The sequence below is a fragment of the Leptonychotes weddellii genome, chromosome X (assembly GCF_054177405.1).
Source record: "Leptonychotes weddellii isolate Sample4059 chromosome X, ASM5417740v2, whole genome shotgun sequence".
NCBI lineage: Eukaryota > Metazoa > Chordata > Mammalia > Carnivora > Phocidae > Leptonychotes > Leptonychotes weddellii.
The window spans coordinates 73,067,650-73,091,373 of record NC_138385.1 but is presented as its reverse complement, the minus strand read 5'-3'; the positions used below and the strand labels follow the sequence as shown (position 1 = coordinate 73,091,373).

General features: G+C 43.7%; 1 protein-coding gene across 3 annotated transcripts in view; it reads right to left on the bottom strand.

The window, feature by feature from the left end:
* MAOB (monoamine oxidase B) overlaps nucleotides 1-23,724 on the bottom strand; it is a 91,202-nt gene that overhangs the window by 21,395 nt on the left and 46,083 nt on the right. For all 3 annotated transcript variants that reach the window (XM_081808972.1, XM_081808971.1, XM_081808973.1), the window contains 3 exons: nucleotides 8,802-8,906; nucleotides 7,566-7,657; nucleotides 915-1,056 (listed from right to left, as the gene is read on the bottom strand). In XM_081808972.1, coding sequence (XP_081665098.1) covers nucleotides 915-1,056; nucleotides 7,566-7,657; nucleotides 8,802-8,906 — 339 coding nt within the window. The remainder of the gene's footprint in view (nucleotides 1-914; nucleotides 1,057-7,565; nucleotides 7,658-8,801; nucleotides 8,907-23,724) is intronic.

Sequence of the window (23,724 nt, the reverse complement as noted above, 5' to 3'; positions counted from 1 at the left end):
GTCCCATCTAGATCCTTCTGTTGGGTTGCTGGGTCCGGTGAAGTCCCACCTGCAGCTGGACTACCACTTGCCTGAGCACACCTAAGCCTGTTTTTCCATTCCTTGTTACTCAGGCTGAGAACCTCCCTGGCCTACCCACCCCCAGGCTACCCTCCTCTCTGTTGCAGGCTGCCCATCTCATCCTGGGTCACAAGCCTGTTGCTTCTGAATATTCTGCATGGCTGGGCACATGGTTGAGCTGACTGCCTTCTCCTAAATTTTCAGTTCAGGTAATTTTGTAAAAGATTATTTCAAATAGGTCTGAGAAGAATGAGAGGGAGAGAGAGAGAAGAGGAGAAAGACAAAGAGAAGAAGGAGGGGGAGAGGGAGGAGGAGCAGAGGGGAGAATGAGAAAGGGGAAAGGAAGGAAAATGACCAGCAAGCAGATTACTTAAGGTCTCAACTTCACTTCCTACTAGGCCTAGCACAGAGCTTTATACAATGCTGGGGCTCAGGAAACAATGAATGAATGAATGAAAGCATGAGTGAATGGATTTTGTGTGGAATGTGTGTGTTTGAAATTGAAAATGCGTTTCTGACTTTCCTTTCTGAGCTTTCCAAGAAGTGCTCAAGCTATGTTCATTGGATGGTCTCCTACAAACTTCCCGGATAATAATCAGATGCATATCCAAATGGAAAATGGCAAAACTATGTAGCGAGGTACATCTTAAAGCCCCATTGGCGGCCGGGTTCTCACGTTGGGTCCCTAACAACAGACTGTCCCTCACAAAACCACTTGGGGCTGCCATCATAAAGTTGTGAAGTCCACAAGCCTGCCTCCTGCCTCATCCATTCATGACTGAAGAAGGAGGATGCCAATTTTTTATTTAGACATGGTGGTCTTCTGTTGGAACAGTGTGGGGATGGATGAGTACCTGCCCTCCATTGGTTGTTGAGATGATCCTGGTCGTGCCCCCACACTGCTTCACATACCACAGGAACCAGAGCGCAGAGACCTCATGGGTCTCTGCAGTGACACACAGGTTCACGAAGAGAGTGGCAAGCTGCTTGGCAGATCTGCTCGGGAAGAAACGCGAGCACAATTAACAAATATGGGAGGGCATGTTCTTCATACTATGGACATTATTCAAGCATTACATTTACTTGGCTAACTTCAGCACAGTTTGGCAAGTGGCAGAAAATTGTCACTAGTACTAGAATCCATGATTCTAGAATCCAGTATTAGAAAACATGACATCCGAGCCTGCGGGAATGAGATTTATGTTCCCCTTCACCCAAACAGCTTACTCAAGATCAGCCTGTATTCCGTATTCTGTGGTATCATGATTTCTCTCCATATGCCTGCTCCTCGTCCTGTGATCCCCATCTCCGTAAAAGGCATCACCATTCACCCGACTGCTAAGGCCAACACTCTAGAAATCAACCTTAATTTCTCTCTTTCCCTCACTCTGCCCCCAAGCCCAATCCATCAGGGAGTCCCACTGTCTCTCACCACATCACCCTGCCATCACCACCACCAACGCAGCATCATCTTTTGTCAGGACTATTGCCATAATTTCTTCCAGACTGGTCTCTCTGCCTCCACTCATTGTTACCTGGTATCCCTTCACCAAACTCAAAGCCAGAAGCTTTTTAACGACTTTTTTTTTTTTTTTAAAGACTTTATTTATTTATTTGACAGAGAGAGTGAGAGAGGGAACACAAGCAGGGGGAGTGGGAGAGGGAGAAGCAGGCTTCCCACCGAGCAGGGAGCCCGATGCGGGGCTCGATCCCAGGACGCTGGGATCATGACCTGAGCCGAAGGCAGACGCTTAACGACTGAGCCACCCAGGCGCCCCAAAGCCAGAAGCTTTTTAGCCCCTCCCCGTTGTGGGGCTCTTTCTATTGTATAAATCGAGTCATATCATACTCTTGCTTTAAGCCCACCAGTGGCATCCTATTGAAACCAGAACGGGATTTGGATCTTTCACCTTTGCCAGCAAAGCCCCAAGTGATCTAGCCCAGGCCTACTTTTTCTCCCTCATTCTGTACCCGCTCTACGTCTTCTAATGTCTCCTCAGAAAGATGAACTCTTCTACCTCTGTGAAAATAAACACCAGCTTCCATTTACCCAGTACTCTGGCATTCCCTATCATCTTACCATAGTATGGTGTCTTTATAACTCTTTTCATTGTCTTTAAGACATTGTCTTTATCTTTATTCCTGGTTCACTATTTTCTACTGCTGTCTCCCCTACTATATTATCAACCAATGAGAACAGGAATCTTAACTTTCTTGCTTACCAGTGTCCCCTTTAATAAAATAGTGTCTGGCACATAGTAAGCACTCAATAATTACTTGTTGGATGACTGAATGCATAAATGGTTATCAGTTAAATATTATTTTAAAATTATCCATAATGGGGGCACCTGGGTGGCTCTGTCAGTTAAGCATCTGCCTTTGGCTCAGGTCATGGTCCCAGGGTCCTGGGATCGAGCCCCGCATCGGGCTCCCTGCTCAGTGGGGAGCCTGCTTCTCCCTCTCTGTCTACGCCTCCTTCCCACTCGTGCTTGCTCTCTCTCTCAAATAAATAAAATCTTTAAAAAAATAAATAAATTATACATAATGTGCAAAGGATAAGCTAGGTGCTGTCCCTAATACAGAATTAGTCCCAGTTATTTTTTAAAAGATTTTATTTATTTATTTGAGAGAGAGAGAGAGCAGTGGGAGTAGCAGAGGGAGAGGGACAAGCAGACTCTGCGCTGAGTGCAAAGCCTGATGCAGGGAGAGAGATCATGATCTGAGCTGAAATCGAGTCAGACACTCAAATGACTGAGCCACCCAGGTGACCCCAGTCCCAGTTATTTATTCAATTATTTTACTGTCTAGTGAAAGACAAGCTAAAAGGATGGATAAGGGGGGAAAGCAATTAATAGAGCACAGATATGTGAACTTCTGCTTGGGGTTGGCAGGTCAACAGGGAAAGGTTATATCCTATCTCGAGGCATACCAGAAAGTGAGTGATCTCTTGCAATTCCAACAACTCAGCCATATCTTAACACCATTTTTTTAAAGATTTTATTTTTAAGTAATCTCCACACCCAATGTGGGGCTCAAACCCACAATCCCGAGATCAAGAGTTGCGTGCTCTACCGACTGAGCCAGCCAGGCACCCCTATTTAACAATTCTAAAATTCACCAGTAGTAATGTGTACTCTGGGACATGTTTAATAAGAGCCAATCCTCCCCTTCTCACTTTGACATAAAGTTTGTGTGATGTTAATCTGCTTATATCCAAGGCAGAGTTTGCCACCTGGTCATGCTGACAACGGGTGGGATACATGATACTGCCTTCCATTACTGAACTCTTTCATACTCCATGGTTTTTAAACCCATTGTATTGAATGTCATAACAATTCTATAAAACAGCAATTTCTCCCCAGTTCACAAGTCTGAAAACTGCATCTCAGGGAGGTTAGTAATATGTCGTACACAGTCCACTAAATGGTACAACTTCAAACCAGATCACACCTGATTCAAACCTCACACTTTTACTACCTCGAAATGCTTTACAATTAGGCAGCTTACAAGCTCGAAAGCACAAATACTCACCGAGGACCACATCTCTACACTAGTGTACCTTGACTCTGGAAGTTTCTGCAATCAGGCCCAACACACATTCCTGACAATGTTCACAGCCCTAACAACCTGATAGCGTCTTTGTAACAGTCCCCATCATTTAGCCTGAAACTAGTATAATATATATGTTGAAGTGACTTAAAGTGAGTTTGTAAGATTCCTCATGATAACCAAAGGGAGGGAAATTGCTGACTCGTGTTTTCTTTGCGAAGGCCATTTGTAGCATCGATCTAAAGCAAACACCCAGACGTGAGTTTAAAGTATTACTTCAAAGTGAAAACATCCTTCGGTGTTTCCCAATGTCCTACTCCTTTTGTTCCTTAATTTGTAAGGGAATTTGGGGGGCATAAGGTCAAGGGAGTAATAAACAACTAAAATTGAACACTGGCCCAGCTAAGACAGCCAAGATTAAACACAAAAATACTGCTGTGATTCTAGTTGTTATTGTTGCCAACTGGGTGGGAAAGAAATCATCCTGGCTTGAAATAGAGGGAGATCTCAAAGCAATTCTCTCCGGAGGGCCAGGCCCTTCCTAATCCTTTATTTGACTTTCTCTGGGAGCTTTAGTGAGAAAAGAAATGAGAAGAACAACATCTGACGGATGGAAGGTCAAGGAAGCTAGTGCAATAATATTTTCATGTTCTTTGCCCTGTTGACTTTTTAAAAGATAAATGTTATTATCTTTTTCTACATGAAAAATACATACACATTATATAAAAGTTGGAAAATTCATAAAGTAAAAAGGTGAGAGGATGAGTGTCTTCCATATTTCTGCCCCCCCAAAAGATAGTCACTGGTTTCATTTTGGGACTTTTTTTTTAGTTATAGGTTTTGAAAAGTGTATTTACATAGCCTTGACCACACTGTAATTGTAACCTGTTTCTGAAAAACACATTTTATTTTTTGTTTTATTTTATTGTATTTTGAAAAACACTTTTTAAATGATAATAACTGAAAGACTGATCCACATTATTCTTCAAATATATGATTGTGCTTCAGGTTGAGTAACAATAAGTTGGATATTTAGGGAATTACTTCCTTTAAAACCGGAAAATGATAGCATGTAGATCTTGCTTACAGGAAGTTAAAAATAACCTTGTGTTCATATAATCTTAATATCTCAGAATGTTTTATTTTGTCAGCCAACAACCTACAATATTCACTAAGGGTGGTGGGTCTAGGCCAAGGACTATGGTAGAAAAAGTCAGATCTCTATAATCCCAAAGGAATATAATTAGTCCTATTTTCAAGGGGTTTCAAAGCTCTCTGAAGAGAAAAGACTTTCCTGAATTTATGAAAAGCTTTTCATAATGGAGGTTCTACTAAAACAAATGCAGATAATTAAATACTTACTATGTTTATAAAATCTAATGTATAGAATTTAAAATATTGAAACTGTATTACAATAAAAGTAAGTTATAATTGCAAACTGCACTTTCAAAAAAAAGTGGTAAATAATGTGTTTAAAAAGATATAATTAATAACAGGCATTGATTTCATGACAATAATAGGATTTTTCTATTTCAGAATTGGTTGCTCTCAAAGGTTAAAGTCATAAGAGAAACACAAAGATGTTTTATCACAGAGTATTATATAATAATAATAATTATGAAAACCTGGAAGTAACCAAAATGTCCAACAGGATGATGATGGATAAATACATCATAGTAGTCACTTTCCATGGAATATTCTGCAAACATAAAATATGATATTTAATGATGCATTTTCAATGGCATGGATAAATGTTTGCACCGTAATATTAAGTGTTAAAAACACTGTGATGGATGTCCATTGCTTTTGCATCGCATATACAGTTTCCTTTTAAAAAAGGACATTATGGGGCACCTGGGTGGCTCAATCGTTAAGCGTCTGCCTTCGGCTCAGGTCATGATCCCGGGGTCCTGGGATCGAGCCCCGCATCGGGCTCCCTGCTCAGTGGGAAGCCTGTTTCTCCCTCTCCCACTCCCCCTGCTTGAGTTCCCTCTCTCGCTGTCTCTTTCTCTGTCAAATAAATAAATAAAATCTTTAATAAATAAATAAATAAGGAGATTGTATATCATTCTGTATATACTCAATGACAGCCTGCCTTTTTATGTGTTTAATATTATGACTTTTTCCAGCTATTAAATATTTTTCTACAACATGATTTTTTTTTTAAGATTTTGTTTATTTATTTGAGAGAAAAAGAGAGAGCATGAGCGGGGGGAGAGGTAGAGGTAGAGGGAGAGGGAGAGGCAGACTCCCTGCTGCACAGGAAGCCTGACATGGGGCCCAATCCCAGGACCCCAGGATCATTACCTGAGCTGAAGGCAGATGCTTAACCAACTGAGGCACCCAGGAGCTCTCTACAACATGATTTTAAAAGACTGTAGAGTATTCCATTTTTGGATGCCTCATTATTAATTTAACCAATGTTTTATTTTTGGACATTTAGACTTTCCCTTTAATTTTATTATTTTTTTAAGATTTTATTTATTTCAGACAGAGAGAGAGAGAGAGAGAGAGAGAGCATGAGCGGGAGCCCGATGTGGGGCTTGATCTCAGGACCCTGGGATCATGACCTGAGCCGAAGGCAGACGCTTAGCTGACTGAGCCACCCAGGCGCCCCTAGACTTTCCCTTCTAAAAGTAATTCTTTGAATCTCCTTCTTTCCCTCTCTCTCCCTCCCCTCTCCCTGGATGCCTCTCTCTGTTCTTTTCTCTCTCTTTCTTTTTTTTTTTTTTTTTTAAAGATTTTTATTTATTTATTTGAGACAGAGAGAATGAGAGACAGAGCGCATGAGAGGGAGGAGGGTCAGAGGGAGAAGCAGACTCCCTGCCGAGCAGGGAGCCCGACGCGGGACTCGATCCCGGGACTCCAGGATCATGACCTGAGCCGAAGGCAGTCGCTTAACCAACTGAGCCACCCAGGCGCCCCATTCTCTCTCTTTCTTTAAGCTAAGTTCTAAAAAGTTGAATTTATGTATCAAGGAGTATGTAAATTTCATGTCTTTTTAAAGATTTGTTTAGATTGTAAAGATTTTAGAGAAAGAGAGAGAACAAGCAGGGGGAGGGGACAGTGAGAGATGGAGAGAGAATCTCAAGCCAACTCTGCGCTGAGCATGGAGCCCAACGTAGGGCTCAATCTCACCACCCTGATATCATGACCTTAGCCAAAACCAAGAGTCAGATGCTTAACATCAACCCCAGAGCCAGACATTTCTCAACTAATGCTGTTTAGCATGATAGGACAGTCTCCTTGAACTTGGCTTCCATTTCTCTTACTCTGTTTACTACAAATTCACTATGTGCTTGGACCCTTACAATCCTTTCCTTTTTTCCTGCCGTCCAAGAGCAGTGAGGCCCCTCTAGGTCATCTATTTCACCTCCACAATTTGTAGCCAGTTCCCAGCTCTGCCAACCAGAATTTAAGGCTTGACTGGTGAACACTTGCTCTCAAAGCTACATGTTTTTCAATAAAGGGGAGGGGTTACTCCAGCCATGCGTGTTTCCTCTACAACTGTGAATTATCCGGAGAACTTCTCTAGAAGTTCCTCTTCAAACCCTTGAAGAGTTGCACCTCATCCCATAACGTGTTTCAAATGCATACTCTAATGCACCATCTCTACCCTTGACCACCTGTGAGGGGGACAAAAGTTTTCTTATAACAACAACTTGATAAACGAGGTCTTCAAGCTGGCGATCTTTAAGTTGTTCTACATAAGATGGTGGCACGTTCTGGTCTGTTCTGAGGACTTGATGTGGTAATACCACCTTTGGGATGCATTGCTATTCCAAAGATGTATGGACATCCTCGGGACAGAATCCAGTTTCAATATTTTTTAGCATTCCATCTGGCCAAATGGTGTGGTTTTAGACACAAAGCAGTTCCGTACCTGCTGAATGACATTGCTAAATAAACCTGAGAGATGGTTACAGGAAATGCCTGTGCCTAAAGGTGAGTCTTACTCTGTCCAGCAGATCTTGTCCAGCAGCTCCTTCATTGTCATGTGGTCCCACTCCTCCGCAAGGGGTGCCTTCCATGGGGCATCACTGGGAATCTACACTCAGATAAGGATTCAGAGGGGAAAAATGAATATAATTTTCCATTTCAAGTAACTCTTTCAAGAGAACTGAGAACTCTCACTTGAAGAAGGAAAATGTAAGCTTTCCAATTCCCCCATTTATGATTCTCACGGCACAACCAATGTTTTCTGTGTATCCTTCCCTCTATAGATCTATACCACTGGATCCATATTGAATTTACGGTAACACTTCCTGCACAATAAATGGAGGCTATGATGAAATGGGGCCGTTTTCAAATATCGATTACTAAGTCGCTCATTTAGACAGAACATTCATAAAATCAGCCTTTAACACGGATCAGACAGCTGCACCAAATCATGCCTAAACTGGAGTTTCAGGTCAAGCTCTGTCTGTGCTTACTTATGGGCTGCAGGTTTGAACAAGATGGCGACAGGGGCACCTGGGTGGCTCAGTCGTTAGGCGTCTGCCTTCGGCTCAGGTCATGATCCCAGGGTCCTGGGGTCGAGCCCCACATCGGGCTCCCTGCTCAGCGGGAGGCCTGCTTCTCCCCCTCCCACTCCCCCTGCCTGTGTTCCCTCTCTCGCTGTGTCTCTCTCTGTCAAATAAATGAATAAAATCTTTAAAAAAAAAAAAAAAAAAAGATGGCGACACAAAGACCTTAGAAGTCTTATTCTGCTCTGTCCTGAGGACTTCCCAGGAAGGCTGAGAGATGTGTGATCTTTTCTCCCTGCCCTCACCGATGGTATGTGACCAGTGGTCTGCAGGACATCTCATTCTTTTAGTGGTTAAAAACCAGTTCATTCACTCATTTCCTAAATCTTTTTTTTTTAATATTTTATTTATTTGACAGAGAGAGACATACAGCAAGAGAGGGAACACAAGCAGGGGGAGTGGGAGAGGGAGAAGCAGGCTTCCCGCCGAGCAGGGAGCCCGATGCGGGGCTCGATCCCAGGACCCTGGGATCATGACCTGAGCCGAAGGCAGACGCTTAACGACTGAGCCACCCAGGCGCCCCTCATTTCCTAAATCTTTACTGAGAGATATTATGTACCAGACAACATGCTAGGCATTGCTGATACAGTGTCCCTTCTTTCTTTGAAGGACTAAACTTATTAGGAAAAATACAAACATAGTCAAAGAAGCATGAGTAAGCTTTACCTCTCGCCCCATGGCATCCATCGTCCTCCAAAGGTTGTTATGATCTAGGTACACAACTGGGTTCCACACAGGTGGGAAGGGGCCCCTGAAGGGGTACGATTTGCCCTGTGGGATACAAGGTATTTTTATTTGTTTACTTATTTACTTATTAAGATTTTATTTATTTATTTGAGAGAGAGCGCACAAGCAGGGGGGAGGGACAAAGGGAGAGGAGAAACAGACTCCCCGCTGAGCAGGGAGCCTGACGCGGGGCTCCATCCCAGGACCCCAGGATCATGACCTGAGCTGAAGGCAGACGCTTAACTGACTGAGCCACCCAGGAACCGCCACTTACGTGTTTTAAGTCCTGTGTCCTCAGGGAATGCTACTTAATTGTCAGCACAGAGATTTCCAGCTCAATTCTCTGTTACCTAAATAAATTTGGGCCCCCAAACCCCCACAGACAATACAAAGGTTTCTCTCTGAGATTAGAACCCTTCCCACGTAAAATTTAAAGTACAGAAGTGGGGTTACCTAAAGTAATCTCATTTGCCAGTGATACTTGCAAATACCTCAAAGTGAGGGGACCCAATGCGTCTGAAGGATCAGAAAACTATAAATGTTTTACAAGCTAGAGGGGGATAAATAACCAATTGCAGGAATGCAAGCACCTGTAGGAAGAGCCACGAAACAGAGCCCAGCAAGCTCTTCCAAGGAATCATAGGTGCTACATCAACACAGGAGTTCCCATGGGAACAGAAAGAAGAGACAATTTCAAGCTTCTTCTGGGGACAGATCTGCACTACTTGGTTCTCCCGGCAGGGTAGGGTCACCTCAACACAGAGATAAAGGGCACACATTTCTCCAAAAACTAATAATAAGACCTCCTGTAAATCACCTCTGGGAGGTTTAACTCAATGGCAGTTAAGGACACGCACAAAAACCACTCTGGGTCAACCTGAAAACCCAAGTCAGAAGTCAGGCTGTGCATTCTGATGTCATCTTTCACCCAACTTGGAATAACGCAAGGTCCACAGTCAACCAAAATCTCACCATAACTCTGAGTCATTCAGCAAAGATTCAGCTCATGTGGATTCTGTAGGCAGACAAGCGAGGTGTGAAATGAGATGAGATTTCACATTCATTCTTGTATTCATTCTGTGCCCATACTGGTCTTCTCTTCCCAACAAGGCCATAAGGTTCTCAGGGAAGATTTATGAGGCAGGCTTACTTTTCTTCTTATATTTGGTAGGGTTCTCCAGAGAAACAGAACCAACAGGATGTGTGTATGTGCAAGTGTGTGTGTGTGTGTGTGTATGGCAGAGTGTGAAGATTTATTTTACAAAATTGGCTCACACAACTATGGAGGCTTGGCAAGCCCAAAATCTACAGGGTAGGCCAGCAGGGTGGAGACGCAGAGAAGACCTGAAGTTCAAGTCCAAAGGCTGTCTGCTGGCAGAATGACCTCTTCCTTAGGGGAGCTCAGTCTTTTTTTATTTGGGCCTTCACCTGATTGGATGAGGCCCACCCACATTACAGAGGGTCATCTATTTAATCAAAGTCTACTGATTTCAGTGTTAATCCCATCCAAAAAATACCTTCATGGAAACACGTAGATAGTGTTTGACCAAATATCTGGGTATTGTGGCCTAGCCAAATTGACACATAACCATTGCACTTTCTAATCAACTTTATTCAGGTATAATTTACATACAATGTAACCATTTTAAATGCACAATTTGGGAAGTCTTGACACATGTGTGCACCCATGTAACCCTCTCCCTTGCCACCTTCCAGTCAATTCCTGCCCCCTTCTTTTTTTTTTTTATAGTCACACAAAACAATAGTAACTTTAATTGGTGGTCACACAAGTGTTACTTCTAGTTTGTTAAGTTTGCATCTCTTCTTTCAGTTTTATTGAGATATAATTGACATATAGCTCTGTGTAAGTTTAAAATGTACAGCATAATGACAATGTGTATACTGGGTTTTAAAAATGTATTTAAAACATACTTTTTAAAATTTAAAAAACTTTAAAATTTCTAAGTTGATTGACACAAAGTGAGTTGCTTAATCTCCTTGGGCCCCAGACAGCGGTGTTTCCAACTCAGCATCTCGGCCCCATCACCTTCCTCCAGGAAGTATGCCCAGATTTCGTAAACAGCTGGGTTGGGCGGCATTCTCAGCGTTGCCCAGCTCTCTGTTTCCCTTTCACCTGCTGCTACCTCTACCGTCCCGGCTTCATGCATTTATCGTTCTGCATCACCCACTGGGATCTAAGCTGCAAGAGCGCGGCTCTGGGGCTTGCCGACCTGGGTCAAGGCATGGCTCTGCCACTCACTAGCCATGTTGAGTTGCTTCACCTCTCTGTGCCTCAGTTTGCTCGCATGTAAAATGGAACGACAGTAACTACCTCATAGATGTGCTGGGAAAAGAAAGCGAGGTGACCCATGTACGGCAGTGAACAGGACCTGCTGGCATCGATTGCTGGCACGCAGTAAGTTCACAAGACATATCTGATTTCATTTCAGCAGTGTGACCTTGACCTTGTTATCTGCTTGACACACAATGTCCTAAATTCCAAAACGATCTTTTGTACTTAGGTTTTGCCTTAGTCCTTTCGGGCTGCTGTAACAAAAGACCATAGACGGGGGGGTTTAAACAACAGAGATTTCTTTCTCAGAGTGCCGGAGGCTGGGAAGTTCAAGATCAAGGCACTGGCAGATTTGGCTTCTGGTGGGGGCCACTTCGTGGTTCATAGATGGCTGTCTTCTTGCTGTGTTCTCTCATGGCAGGAGAGACAAGGGAGCTCCCTGGGGTCTATTTTATAAGGGCACTGAGCTCACTCATGAGGGCTCCAATCTCATGATCCAGTCACCTCCCAAAGGCCCCGGCCCCTCACACCATCACACTGTGTGGCTTAGGATTTCAACATATGAATTTCGGGGGGCCACATTCCATCTAGAGCAAGTTTCTTACGCTACTGTTAACCTCCTTCTTTTGACGTCTGCCACTGAGCCCAGACCGGCTCTGACCTTTGCAGATCCCCACCAGCAGAGTAGTGCCAACCTCCGCCCCCCTCCCCACCCTACGCACCAAGGTACTCACACAAAGGAGGTGAGCGATGCAACTTCGAGAGCGTAGAAGCAAGTCAGGCTACCTACCCGGGGCAGAGTGCCTCCAAGACCGGCATCCAAAGACATCTCCCTGCGTTCCCCAGTGTGGCAAAAGGGATCAGAAACTCTGCCCTCACCCGAAAGGTGTTCTTCACCTTTTCCCAGGGCAAGCCCCAGGAGTCAGACTGGGGTTCTCAAGTTTTGAAACAACCGTCTCCACGCTCCCAGGAGCGGCCATGGGCTGTTGGCGCAGAGCCTGGTAGTGATAGAGCGGACACCAACTAATCAAATCTGCTGGGCTCTCACTCTTCTCCAAGTCATGGCTGGGGATTTCTGGCCGAACCAAAGTGTTTGTGCACACAAACACACACAAAATCCCAAAGTAACTAAATTGTTTGGCTGAATACTATTTTCTTCCCCTCCATCTTGGTCCTAAGGGTTTTTGTTTTTTTTCCCCCGTGTAAGCGGTGACTATTCAACCTGCTTGTGCTTTTTTCTTTTTTTTAAAGATTTTACTTATTTATTTGAGAGAGAGAGCATAAGTGGGGAGAAGGGGGAGAGGGAGAAGCAGGCTCTCCGCTGAGCAGGGAGCCCGATGTGGGGCTCGATCCCAGGACTCTGGGATCATGATCTGAGCTGAAGGCAGATGCCTAACCGACTGAGTCACCCAGGCGTTCCTCAACCTGCTTGTGCTTTTATCTCTTTCTGTCAAGGTCACAAGTGTGTGTATAGGGAGGTGGGCAGGTAACATCTGGCAAATCATCATGAACCATCCACTGGCCATTAATTATATACTGGTGACTAATATCAAAATCCCTGTGATACAAATTAAGTAAGAATCATAGCAAGCGCCATGAGGAAGGGACACTGCCACAGGGATTCTGGGATTTGAGACCAAGGCACACCATCCTGTGGGCTCTCTGGAAGAAACAGTGGAGGGAAGTTAGGGGCAAACAGATGATATGGAAAAGTCCAAGCTCTTTGGGGATCACTTTAGGGAGGGCGGGTGCTTGTGGAGAGGTAAGACAGGGCTGAAAGGCATATGTCCCTGCTGGTGGGGAGAAGGTGAAGCCCAGGAGCCATGCTTGATGTGACACATCATATGTATATGTGTGTGTGTGTGTGTGTGTGTGTTTGAGCCATTAAAGAAATTTTAGATGACAAAGAAAACTATAAAGAAACAGTAAGTATTCATAATCCCACCAAGCAGAAATCTATTGTGGGTATTAACATTTCAGCTATGTTTTTTTTTTCATTTTTTCCTATATTTTATACATTCTATATTTGAGGCTCTATTGTACACACAATTATTGTCCTGCTAGTTTCCAGTCAGTATTGTATTCCAAACATTTCCCATGTCATTTAGTATTTACTCAATAAGCATTTCCCTTGATTATTACACAATATTCCATATATGTAGTTTCTCAAACTGTGATCCAAGGAACCCCTTAGGGTCCCTCAAGTACATTCAGGGAGTCTGTGAGGGTCTCCCTTTCCCCAGCACACATGCAGGAAGATCTTCTTTGTTTCTTTCAACCAAAACAACATACTGCAACAGATTGAATGCTAATGTGGATACAGGACTCCAGCTCTCTGTTATCAAGTCAGATGTGAAAAAGAGACGCAAAAATGTAAATCAATGCTACTCACTCATTTTTTTTTGTTTTAGAAATTACTTTTTTCGTACAAATATGTTATGTTAAATTGTCATTGGGTTATTATTGTTATTTTAGGTGAATTAATATTTTTAAAAAATACTCAGTTTTAATTTCTAACATGGTAAATATAGATAGAGTCACATGAACAAAAGCTACTTGAGGTTCTCAATAATTTTTAAGAACGTAAAAGTGTTTATACATAGCAAACAGGACGTGCTCACTAAATAGATGTTGTTGATGGTTCATGATAAACATCCTGTCATTTATACAACCACTTCTTACCTATAAATCCACATCCACATTTTTGATTAATCGCCTTTGGATAAATTCTTAGAATCAAAATTCTTGGCCTGAAGATTTATGTTTGACTTTTTATTTTATTTTATATTTTTAAACATTAAAAATTTTTTTCATGGTTCTAAAAAAAATACGTAAGACATTCCATCCAAGAAAAATAGAATGCACATTTTCCTCAAGTACACACAGAAGAATCCCCTGGTCAAATCACATAAAAAGCCACAAGACAGATACTACAAATTTAAGAAGACTGTAATCCTACCAAGTATATTTTCCAACCACAATGGTACAAAACTAAAGACCAACACTAAAACAGAACTGGAAAGCCTACAATGTAAATATTAAATATTTAATATGTAAATATTAAACAGCACACTACTGCCCAAGCAATGAGCCAAATAAGAAATCCAACAGCAAATCAAAATATGTCTCAAAGCAAAAGAAAAAGAAAAAACCTATGGGACGCAGGAAAAGCAGATGTTTGAGTGAAATCTATGCTATAAATGCTTGTATTAGGGAAAACAATTTAGAGACGCCTGGGTGGCTCAGTCGGTTAAGCGTCTGCCTTGGGCTTAGGTCATGATCCCGGGGTCCTGGGATCGAGCCCCACATCGGGCTCCCTGCTCAGCAAGGAGCCTCTTTCTTCCTCTGCCTGCCACCCCCCTGCTTGTGCTCTCTCTCTCTCTCTGACAAATAAAATCTAAAAGGAAAACAGTTCAAATAAACATCTTAACATGACACCACAAGGAACTAGAAAAAAAAAAAACAAACTTAGCTGAAATTCTGTAGAGGAAGGAAACAACAAAGAAAGATCAGAAATAAATAAAATAAAGACCAGAATAAACAGTAGCATAACGTTGAAAGTCATAACCAGTTTTTCCCAATAAATAAATAAATAAATAAATAAATAAATAAATAAAATTGGCAATGCTTTAACTACTAAGCAAAAAAAACACAGAAAAGCCTCAAAAACCAAACTGAGAAATGGAAAACAAGACACCAGATAACCGCAGAAATAGAGTGTGATAACAGATTACTAGCAACAATTATATACTAACAGATTAGATCACTCAGAAAGAAAACCAGATCATTCCTAAAACCGCACAAGTTCCCAAGATTGAATCATCAATCTTGAATCCAAGAAATAGGTAATTCTAGACCTGTAATGAGAATGAAAGTTGAACAAGGACTCAAAAATGTCCCAGCCCAGAAAAGCCCAAGACCCCATGGTCTCATTGGTGAATTCCACCAAACATTTAAAAAAATAATTAATGACAATCTTTATCAGCATCTTACAAATAATGGAATAGAGGGAAGGCATTCAAAATCATTCTAGGTGGCCCGTGTTACCCTGCTACCAAAGCCAGATAAAAACAATATAGGGACAAGAAAGTCTAGTTTGTCCCATATAAGTATTGCTACTCCAATACTCTTGACCTCCTGTGCACAATAAATGTTTCTCCACACCCTCACTTTCAATCTGCAGGAGTCTTTGGATCCAAAATGAGTCTCTTGTAGGCAGCCTATGTTTGACTATGTAAAGCAGACTTCTTGAACACCAGCGACCGACTTGATGATCACACGACCTTATTTTGTAGCCCGTGAGCCTCAGCAGACTCAGTGAAAACATCCGATATCTGCCTGCTGGACTCCCCGGCTAGCGAGCAGGTGAGCGGCTCTCAGGACCCGGCTGGCTCGGTGACGCCCCCCTCACTCCCATCACCTCCAATGCTCCAGATAGCCTGCTCTTCTCCTGACTCTGGTTCTCTGGAGGCAAAGACCCCACATCCTGATTTCTGTCCCATCTAGGAAGTCCCTTTGCCATTTTATTCCCGGTCTCTGCCAGGAGAAACAGGTGGCCTGGCCCTTCTTAGATCCAGCTCCTCAAGAGCGACCTTTCCCTCTCAGGATGTCTTCTCTGCTGTTCATGGGAATCTTGCCCTTTCTCCCTGTGGGGAGCCAGAGCAGGCTGCCCAGCCCTCCAGAACTCAGTCATTTTTACGGCTATCGGCAAGGATGATGCTTAGGGCATAAACAAATTTGGAGGACCAAGCTTTACTTTCAATCTGTATTTCCAGTTTGGAAGAAAAGACATGGAAACTTGCCCATGGGGGATAAAGAAAGGAAGTCCTGTAAAGTCTACGTAGCAAATGGCTTTCTTCCTCTGTTCATGTGTTCACACTTTTTTTTTTTTAAGAGGGAGAGAGCGAGCCGGGGGGGGGAGCCTGGGAGCCCAGGAAAGGACTGGAATTATCCATGTAGGGAGAAATGGCGAAGATGGGGGCCATGATGGCCAAGATAATAGGCAAAGCCCCACAGGAAAAGTAATAACAAACAATGACGACACCAGCTAACACAGAGTGTGTACTCTGTTCAGGATGTGTTTGGTGCACTTTACATGTGCGGATTCATTGATCTGCACAACGACCCTTTCAGATGGCGAAACTGAGGCAGATGAAATAACGATCATCTGCTCAGGGTCTCATAACCAATAAGCAGCAGCAGGATCTAAATTCAGACACTCAAAGGCCAGTACTCTTGATCACGAAGAATCCCAGCCTCTTAACTGTAACTATGGAACATCCCGGGGCTCACAGTTTTCATTAAGTTATTTAATTTAATTCTCACAACAACCCAGCGAGTAAACTGCTAATTGTAAGTTTCATTTTACAGATGAGTTCTGAAGCACAGAGAGGTTGAGTAACTTGTTCAAGGTCACACAGCTTGCATGCAGTGGGAAAAGAATTTAACCTCAGGTTCATGTATTCGGGGCTCAAGCTCTTACTTAGGTCTCTGCTCTAAGAGCCACTGCCCAATTGATTTAAAGAAGGTCTCTGGGGGCGCCTGGGTGGCTCAGTCGTTAAGAGTCTGCCTTCGGCACAGGTCATGATCCCAGGGTCCTTAGATCGAGCCCCACATTGGGCTCCCTGCTCAGCGGGAAGCCTGCTTCTCCCTCTGCCTGCTGCTTCCCCAGCTTGTGCTCGCTCTCTGACAAATAAATATATAAATAAAATCTCAAAAAAAAAAACAAAGAAGGTCTCTGGAAGGCCATTTAGATCTGGTAACCATTTGAGATTCTCAAACCAGGGGAACCTAGTGATGCGTTCAGTGACCAGCCAGATCTTTCCTGTGGTGGTCCCTCCCGTTCTCAGGCAAGGAACAACCCAGCCCATCTCAAATGGCTGCCATGTCAGCTCATTCCCTCATTCATTCAACAAGTATTTCTTGAGCCCCTCCCACGTGCCTCTCCCCCTTCCAGCTCCGGGGGCAGAGTAGTGAGCCACCACAGACAACAGTCTCTGCTCTCCTGGGAGCTTAGAGTCTAGTAGGTGAAAACAAAATAAACTAACAACCCAGGCACTAAACAAAAGAAGTAAGACAATCACGACGTATATTAGAAGGCGTAAGAGCTATGAAGAAAAAGAGAGCTGGAAAGACAAAGAGGAAGTGCTGGTGGTTTGGGGTTGATTGCAATTTTTTAAGAAGATTTTATATATTTATTTATTTGAGAGAGAGCACGAGCGGGGAGGGGAGCAGAGGGAGAGGGAGAAGCAGGCTCCCCGCTGAGCAGAGAGCCAGATGTGGGGCTCGATCCCAGGACCCTGAGATCATGACCTGAGCAGAAGGCAGACGCTTAACCGACTGAGCCACCCAGCTGCCCCTGGGGTTGATTGCAATTTTAAATAAGGCGGTCAAGGAAGGCCTCCCTGAAAAGGTGACATTTGAGGGAAAGGGTAAGAGAGGACAGAGAGGGAACCACGCGACTGTCTCGGGGAGGGGGGCGCAGCGCTTCCGGCAGAGGCCCCAGTGGTGTCCTGGGATGCGCCCTTGCTCACTGCACCAAATCCAGGCTCCTGCGCCCATTTCTCAAGGTGGCTGCCAAGGACATGGCCTCTGTGCTCTGGTAAGGGAGACAAGTTTCTCTGATCTCAGCAGCCCATCATCATCACTGCATTATTGCTGCTTCCTCTTTCGAAGGTCCTTTGCCTTCGGATCTCCATCAGTGCAAAGCTTGAACTACTCTCTATGTCTAGCTCCAGACACTTTTTTCGAGAAGACTTCCAAGATTCACCTCACCCCCAATCAGTGCACTACATTTAAAGTTCACTCCATTTTGAGCCCCTGCCATATTAGCTGGGACCTGCCCATGTTATCTTGATAGTATTCTCTAGGTGTTCCACATGGGTATCTCTTCTCTTTCCAGCCCCTTCAGGAAAGGATCAATCATTTGCATCCTCCCATAATATGTAAGAATGTTATCTATTTAATCAATGTTGGACAAGCTTTGGATGATTGGATGGATGAACGGACAGATAGGTGGGTGACTGGATGAACAGAGCTGCAGACTGAATGTGTGCGTGTGCCCCCCCCCCAAATTCATAGGTTGAAACCTACCCTCCCATGTGGGATGGTATGAGGAGCCAGGGCCTTTGGGAAGTCATGGGGTCAGATGGGTTCTGCCCTCATGGATGAGCTCAGGGCCCTTATAAAAGAGACTCTGGAGAACTTCTGCCACGTGAGACACACAGAGAACACAGCGATATCAAATTTGCTGGCGCCTTGATCTTGAACTTCCCAGCCTCTAGAACTGTAAGAAATAAGCTTCTGTTATTTATAAGCCACCCAGTCTCTGGTATTCTATAATAGCAGCCTGAACTAAGGCAAATTGTGTAAAAATAAGAAGAGGAATTCTTTAGGGTCTGAGACCGAAGTCTGACTGTTTTCTAAACACAATCGAAATTAATTTTTTCTGAAAAAATTAAAGTGCTCAGAGTAGGAAGCTTAAGATTGTAACTCTCCCCCCCACCAAAGACCTAATCAATATCTTTGTCCTCTTGATCTTCATCATTTGTTGTAATTACACCTGCCAATGGAGACAGACCCGGAGTTCCACAGGGGAGAGTGTCCAAAATTAGCTCATATATTTACCTCACAGACTCAGTGTGTGAGAAATACGCAGAGGTTTTGTTGTTGTTGCTGTTGTTTAAGATTTTATTTTTAAGTAATCTCTACACCTAACGTGGGACTTGAACTCACAACCTCGAGATCAAGAGTCACACACTCCACCGGACTAAGCCAGCCAGGTGCCCCCAGAAAGACATGAAGTCTTGTGCCCCTTAATCCTGAGCCACTTATATTGGCCATTTCCAGCCATATTACGTTACAAACCATCAGGACGCACCACTGATGCCAAGAGGTTGTTTCCAAAGCAGAATAATGCCCACAGCTAAAATTGGTTTTCCCGTGCCAATTTTTTTCAGTCTTTGAATTAGTAGACACATTAAGTGTTTATTTGTTCAAATAACACAGGTATCTAAAATAACCCAACAAGCACCATCCCTTTATTTAGGGCATATAATTTCTGAACAACATATTACCCAACATGCACCAGCACTAGCGAAGTTCCAGAGTGCTCTGGCCTTGAATAATGTGCTTTTCAAAAATAGAGACAGCTACCCAGCGGCCTTAGCTTTTCCAGGAGAAATCTTGGCGCACATAAAAGGCTGCGCTATCACAATGCTAGGGATTATACGACAGCCAAAAACTTGAAGCAGGGGTTCTTGCCCTTCTCTGGGACAAGAGGCCCTCTGAAAATCTGCTGAACACCATGGAATCTCTCCAGTCAAATGCACACATACAGACAATTCTGCAGAAAACACTGAGTGGGCTTGAAACTTATCTGCGGCTCCTTCCCCAAGAGTGCAGGAATTTGGGGGTAAAAAAGGGTCAGGACAATACCAAGGGTTGGTGAGATTCAGAAGCAACCAGAACTCTCACACCCGGCTAGTGGGAGTCTAACATAGTCTCACCACTTTGCAAAGCTGTTGGGCACTATTCACTAAAAGCTGCGTATGGTGCGTAGCTTACGACCCACTTCTGGATGCCCAAGGAAATGTTCTCCAAATGCTACGCAAGAATGTTAAATGTCCCTTAACGGTAGTATGGACGAAAAGCTGAATTATATTCCCACCGTGGAGCACCATACAGCAAGGAGAATGATCTACAATTACCCGGAATGACACACTTGCATTTCACAACACAAAATGACAAAAGCAGCCAGACCCGAAGATGACAGGCTTTATGATTCCACTTATATAAAGTTCGAAAACAGGCAAAACTAATCTACAAAAGTACTAGAAGTCAGGAGAGCAGTTATCCTTGGGCATAGTGTCAGTAAGGGAGCATGAGGAGGCCTCCGAGGGCTGACCATGTTCTGTTTCTTGGTCTGAGTGCTCGCCTCATGGTTGTGTTCACTTTGTGGAAATTCATCAAGCTGGACATTTAGGTTGTGTCTCCTTTTCTGTAGGTATGTCATACATCAGTAAAAATTTACGTACTCTGAATAGACGAGAAAACATCGAATTGTACACTTTAAGTGGGAGAACTATATTGTATATGACTGCTATTTCAATGAAGTTGTTTTTAAAAAATTAATGGTTGATGTAATTTCTGAATTCAGGGTGAGGAAGGTTAGCAGCCAGAAAAGGAGCCCTGGAATGTCTTTTTTTTTTTTTTAAGGTTTTATTTATTTGACAGAGAGAGAGAGAGCGCGCGTGCATGAGTGGGGGGAGCAGCAGAGGGAGAGGGAGAAGCAGACTCCCCGCTGAGCAGGGAGCCCGACGCGGGGCTCGATCCCGGCACTCCGGGATCATGACCCAAGCTGAAGGCAGACGCTTCACCGACTGAGCCATGCAGCCCTGGAACATCTTAAGAAACATAAATTCACTGACTACTTGAGTAGAAAGGAACTTCAGGCTTTAATCTCGGCCCAGCCAGCACTGATCTACTGTCATGGAGAAAAGCTTCCTGCCCAAGCTGATGCATCATGGTGGCCTCCAGATCACTACTTAAGGGTCCCTTCCTTGGAAAGAAGAGTTCAGTATCCATACTGACCATAGGCGACTGACTTCTTTGGGGAGAGAAACAAGAGGAAGTGGTTTCAAAGGCGAGTTCCTTTTTGGAGTCCAGTTGTTATCGAGTGTAGACAGTTAGACATCAAGATGTATCTAGAATACAACCACGACTCACCTCCTTCACTGTTACCTCCCTCGTCCAAGCCACCACCAGCCCTGGCCTTGATTACTGCATTAACTTCCTGAACTCTCTCTCTGCTTTCAACTTTTGGCCCCCAGAGTCTCCCAGCAGCCAGAATGAGCTTTGTAACATATAACTAGAGCATATCACTCTCCTGACCAAATTCTTCTAATGGCTTTCCACCACACCAGAAATCCAAGGTCCTTACCATGGTCAACAAGACTTACATACTTCTCTTTCTTCATCTACCACCTTTATTTATTTGTTTATTTATTTATTTATTTTAGAGAGAGAGAGACTGTGTGTGAGTGGAGGGGAGAGGGGCAGAGAGGGGGAGAGAGAGAATCTTAAGGAGGCTCTATGCTCAGCAGAGAGCCAGAGTCCTGGGAGAGGGGCAGAGATGGGGAGAGAGAGAATCTTAAGGAGGCTCTACGCTCAGCGGAGAGCCAGAGTCCTGGCTTGATCTCATGACCCTGAGATCATGACCTGTTCCGAAAATCAAGAGTCTGATGCTCAACCAACTGAGCCACCCAGGCGCCCCTAACCCTATTTTTAAATAACAGCTTTATGGAGATATCATTCACATACCATAAAATTCATCTTTTTTATTGTAGTAAAATATACATAACATAAAATTACAATTCTAACCTTCTTTAAGTATACAGTTCAGTGCCATTAAGTACACTCACGATGTTGTGCAACCATCCCCACTATCCATTTTCAGAACATTTTCATCATCCCAAAGAGAAACTTCATACCCACTGAATACTAACTCTACATTTTCCCCTCCCATTAAGTTCTGGTAATCTCTATCCCACTTTCTGTCTTTATGAATTTGCCTATTCTAGATAACTCTATAAGTGGATTTTGTGTCTTAATTTATTTCAATTAGCATAGTGTTTTCCAGGTGCATCCATGTTGTAGCATGTATCAGAATTTCCTTCCTTTTTAAGGCTCTTTTTTAAGAGCCATTCTGTGAGTCAGGTGGGAAAGGTTCTATAACAGTCCATTTTATGGATAGACCGCATTTTATTTATACATTCATCTGTTGATGGACATTTGGGTCGTTTTCACTTTTTGGCTATTAGAGTAATGCTCTGTGAATATTTGTGCATTGATCCATTTTACAGATGAGGAGAGTGAGTCCTAGGATAAATGACCTTCCCAGGATCGCAGAGTTAACGAGGGGTGTTCATATTCAGGTGTGCTTAAAGTCAAGCTAGTTCCCCTACTCATGACATCTCTCATGCAGCAGGAGATCCAAGATCTGGATGGTCACCGATGCACAAAAATGGCAGGCAACAACATGGCCCCCCTCATCACCATTCCACTCTGTCGGCTTATATGTAATTTAACTTTAAAAGCCCTAGGCAGAGAGACAAAGCAAAGGATAACTACCAAATTAGAACTAACGCTATATTTAGCCAAATGATGAAGAGAATCAAAATTGTCTCACTGATAGGCTTGGATGGGCCCAAGAAAAATCTCTAGGCATCGCAATTTTAAGTACCCCTGACACTTGGGCAATTTCTTCTTTCACTCGGTAAAAATGTATTCACTACAAGGTATGAAACAGCCACCGCATAGTGCTCTGAAGAGACAGAAATGAAATAAGACACAGTCCCAGGCTCAAGGAGTTCCAAAGTCTAGTTGGAGGGGCAGGTTCGTGGAAGCAGAGAATTACTGCACCATGATTATAACGTGGCACATGGCTGGCCTCATGGCATCACCTGGCTACATGGCTGCATATTGTAAAGGCCCTTGATGGAACCCTGAGTCTTTGAGGAAAGTGAGCTATTTCATGGAGAGCGCAGTTAGCAGGATTCATGACTGCATCTATCTTATCCCCGACACCCTTATGCTTCTCTCCCCAGGGCCATTCTCTTCGCCAAATGGCAAGCTCTACAGAAGTCCCAATCAGTAAAGCTTGGCCTAGAATTACTGAAGGTAAGAGAGGTCTACCCAGTGGTCCATGTGGTGGATGCTGTGATAAGCTTGCCCATATCCCCATTCAGAAGCAAGGGAGTTATTTCTTCAGCTGCTAACATTATTCCTGGCAGGCAGCCCTTGGTTCTTAGTCCCCTTCAGAGATTACCCCAGCTGCAAAAAATCCACTTGTCCAAGGTTAGGCCACCTTCTCTGGGGAGCTCACTTCCAATAACCGAAAGATATGAGGGTATCAAGTCCTTGTCCTTCTGCCCCACTCAGAACAGCTCTGGAGGGTCGTCCCATCTTCGGAATTCCTTCCAGGGTTGGCTGAGGCTTCCATTGAAACTACATCACAGTTTGACTTCCTCTGATGGCTCTTCCCTTCCTATCCAAGCTGTTGATCCCCAGTGCACTCCCTCATCATGCTAATCTCATGAAAAACGTCTAGAACCAAGCACAGTGGGACCTCATTTGAGAAGAGGGGTTTTCTGGAAGTAGCATTAGTGGGGAGGTCCCAATCGTCTTCTCCATTATCCTCACCAGAGACTTGCTGCAGGAAATGGGCAATATAGTGACAACGGCCACAAACGTACTCAGATAGGTTTACAGACCGAAAGGGGGAAACTGAGAGCAGAAAGTTTGTGACGAGGCAAAGCTCACTTCTACATCACAGGTCATAGCTTAAAAATCCCATTAATGTCCACGTGAAGGTTTGTGCCAGGAGCAAGAGTTAAATTTGCCATCTTAAAAATGTTTGCAAGGCTACTGGGTATTTACCCCAAAGATACAAAAGTAGGGATCCGAAAGGGTACGTGCACCCCGATGTTTATAGCAGCAATGTCCACAATAGCCAAACTGTGGAAAGAGCCAAGATGTCCATCGACAGATGAATGGATAAAGAAGATGTGG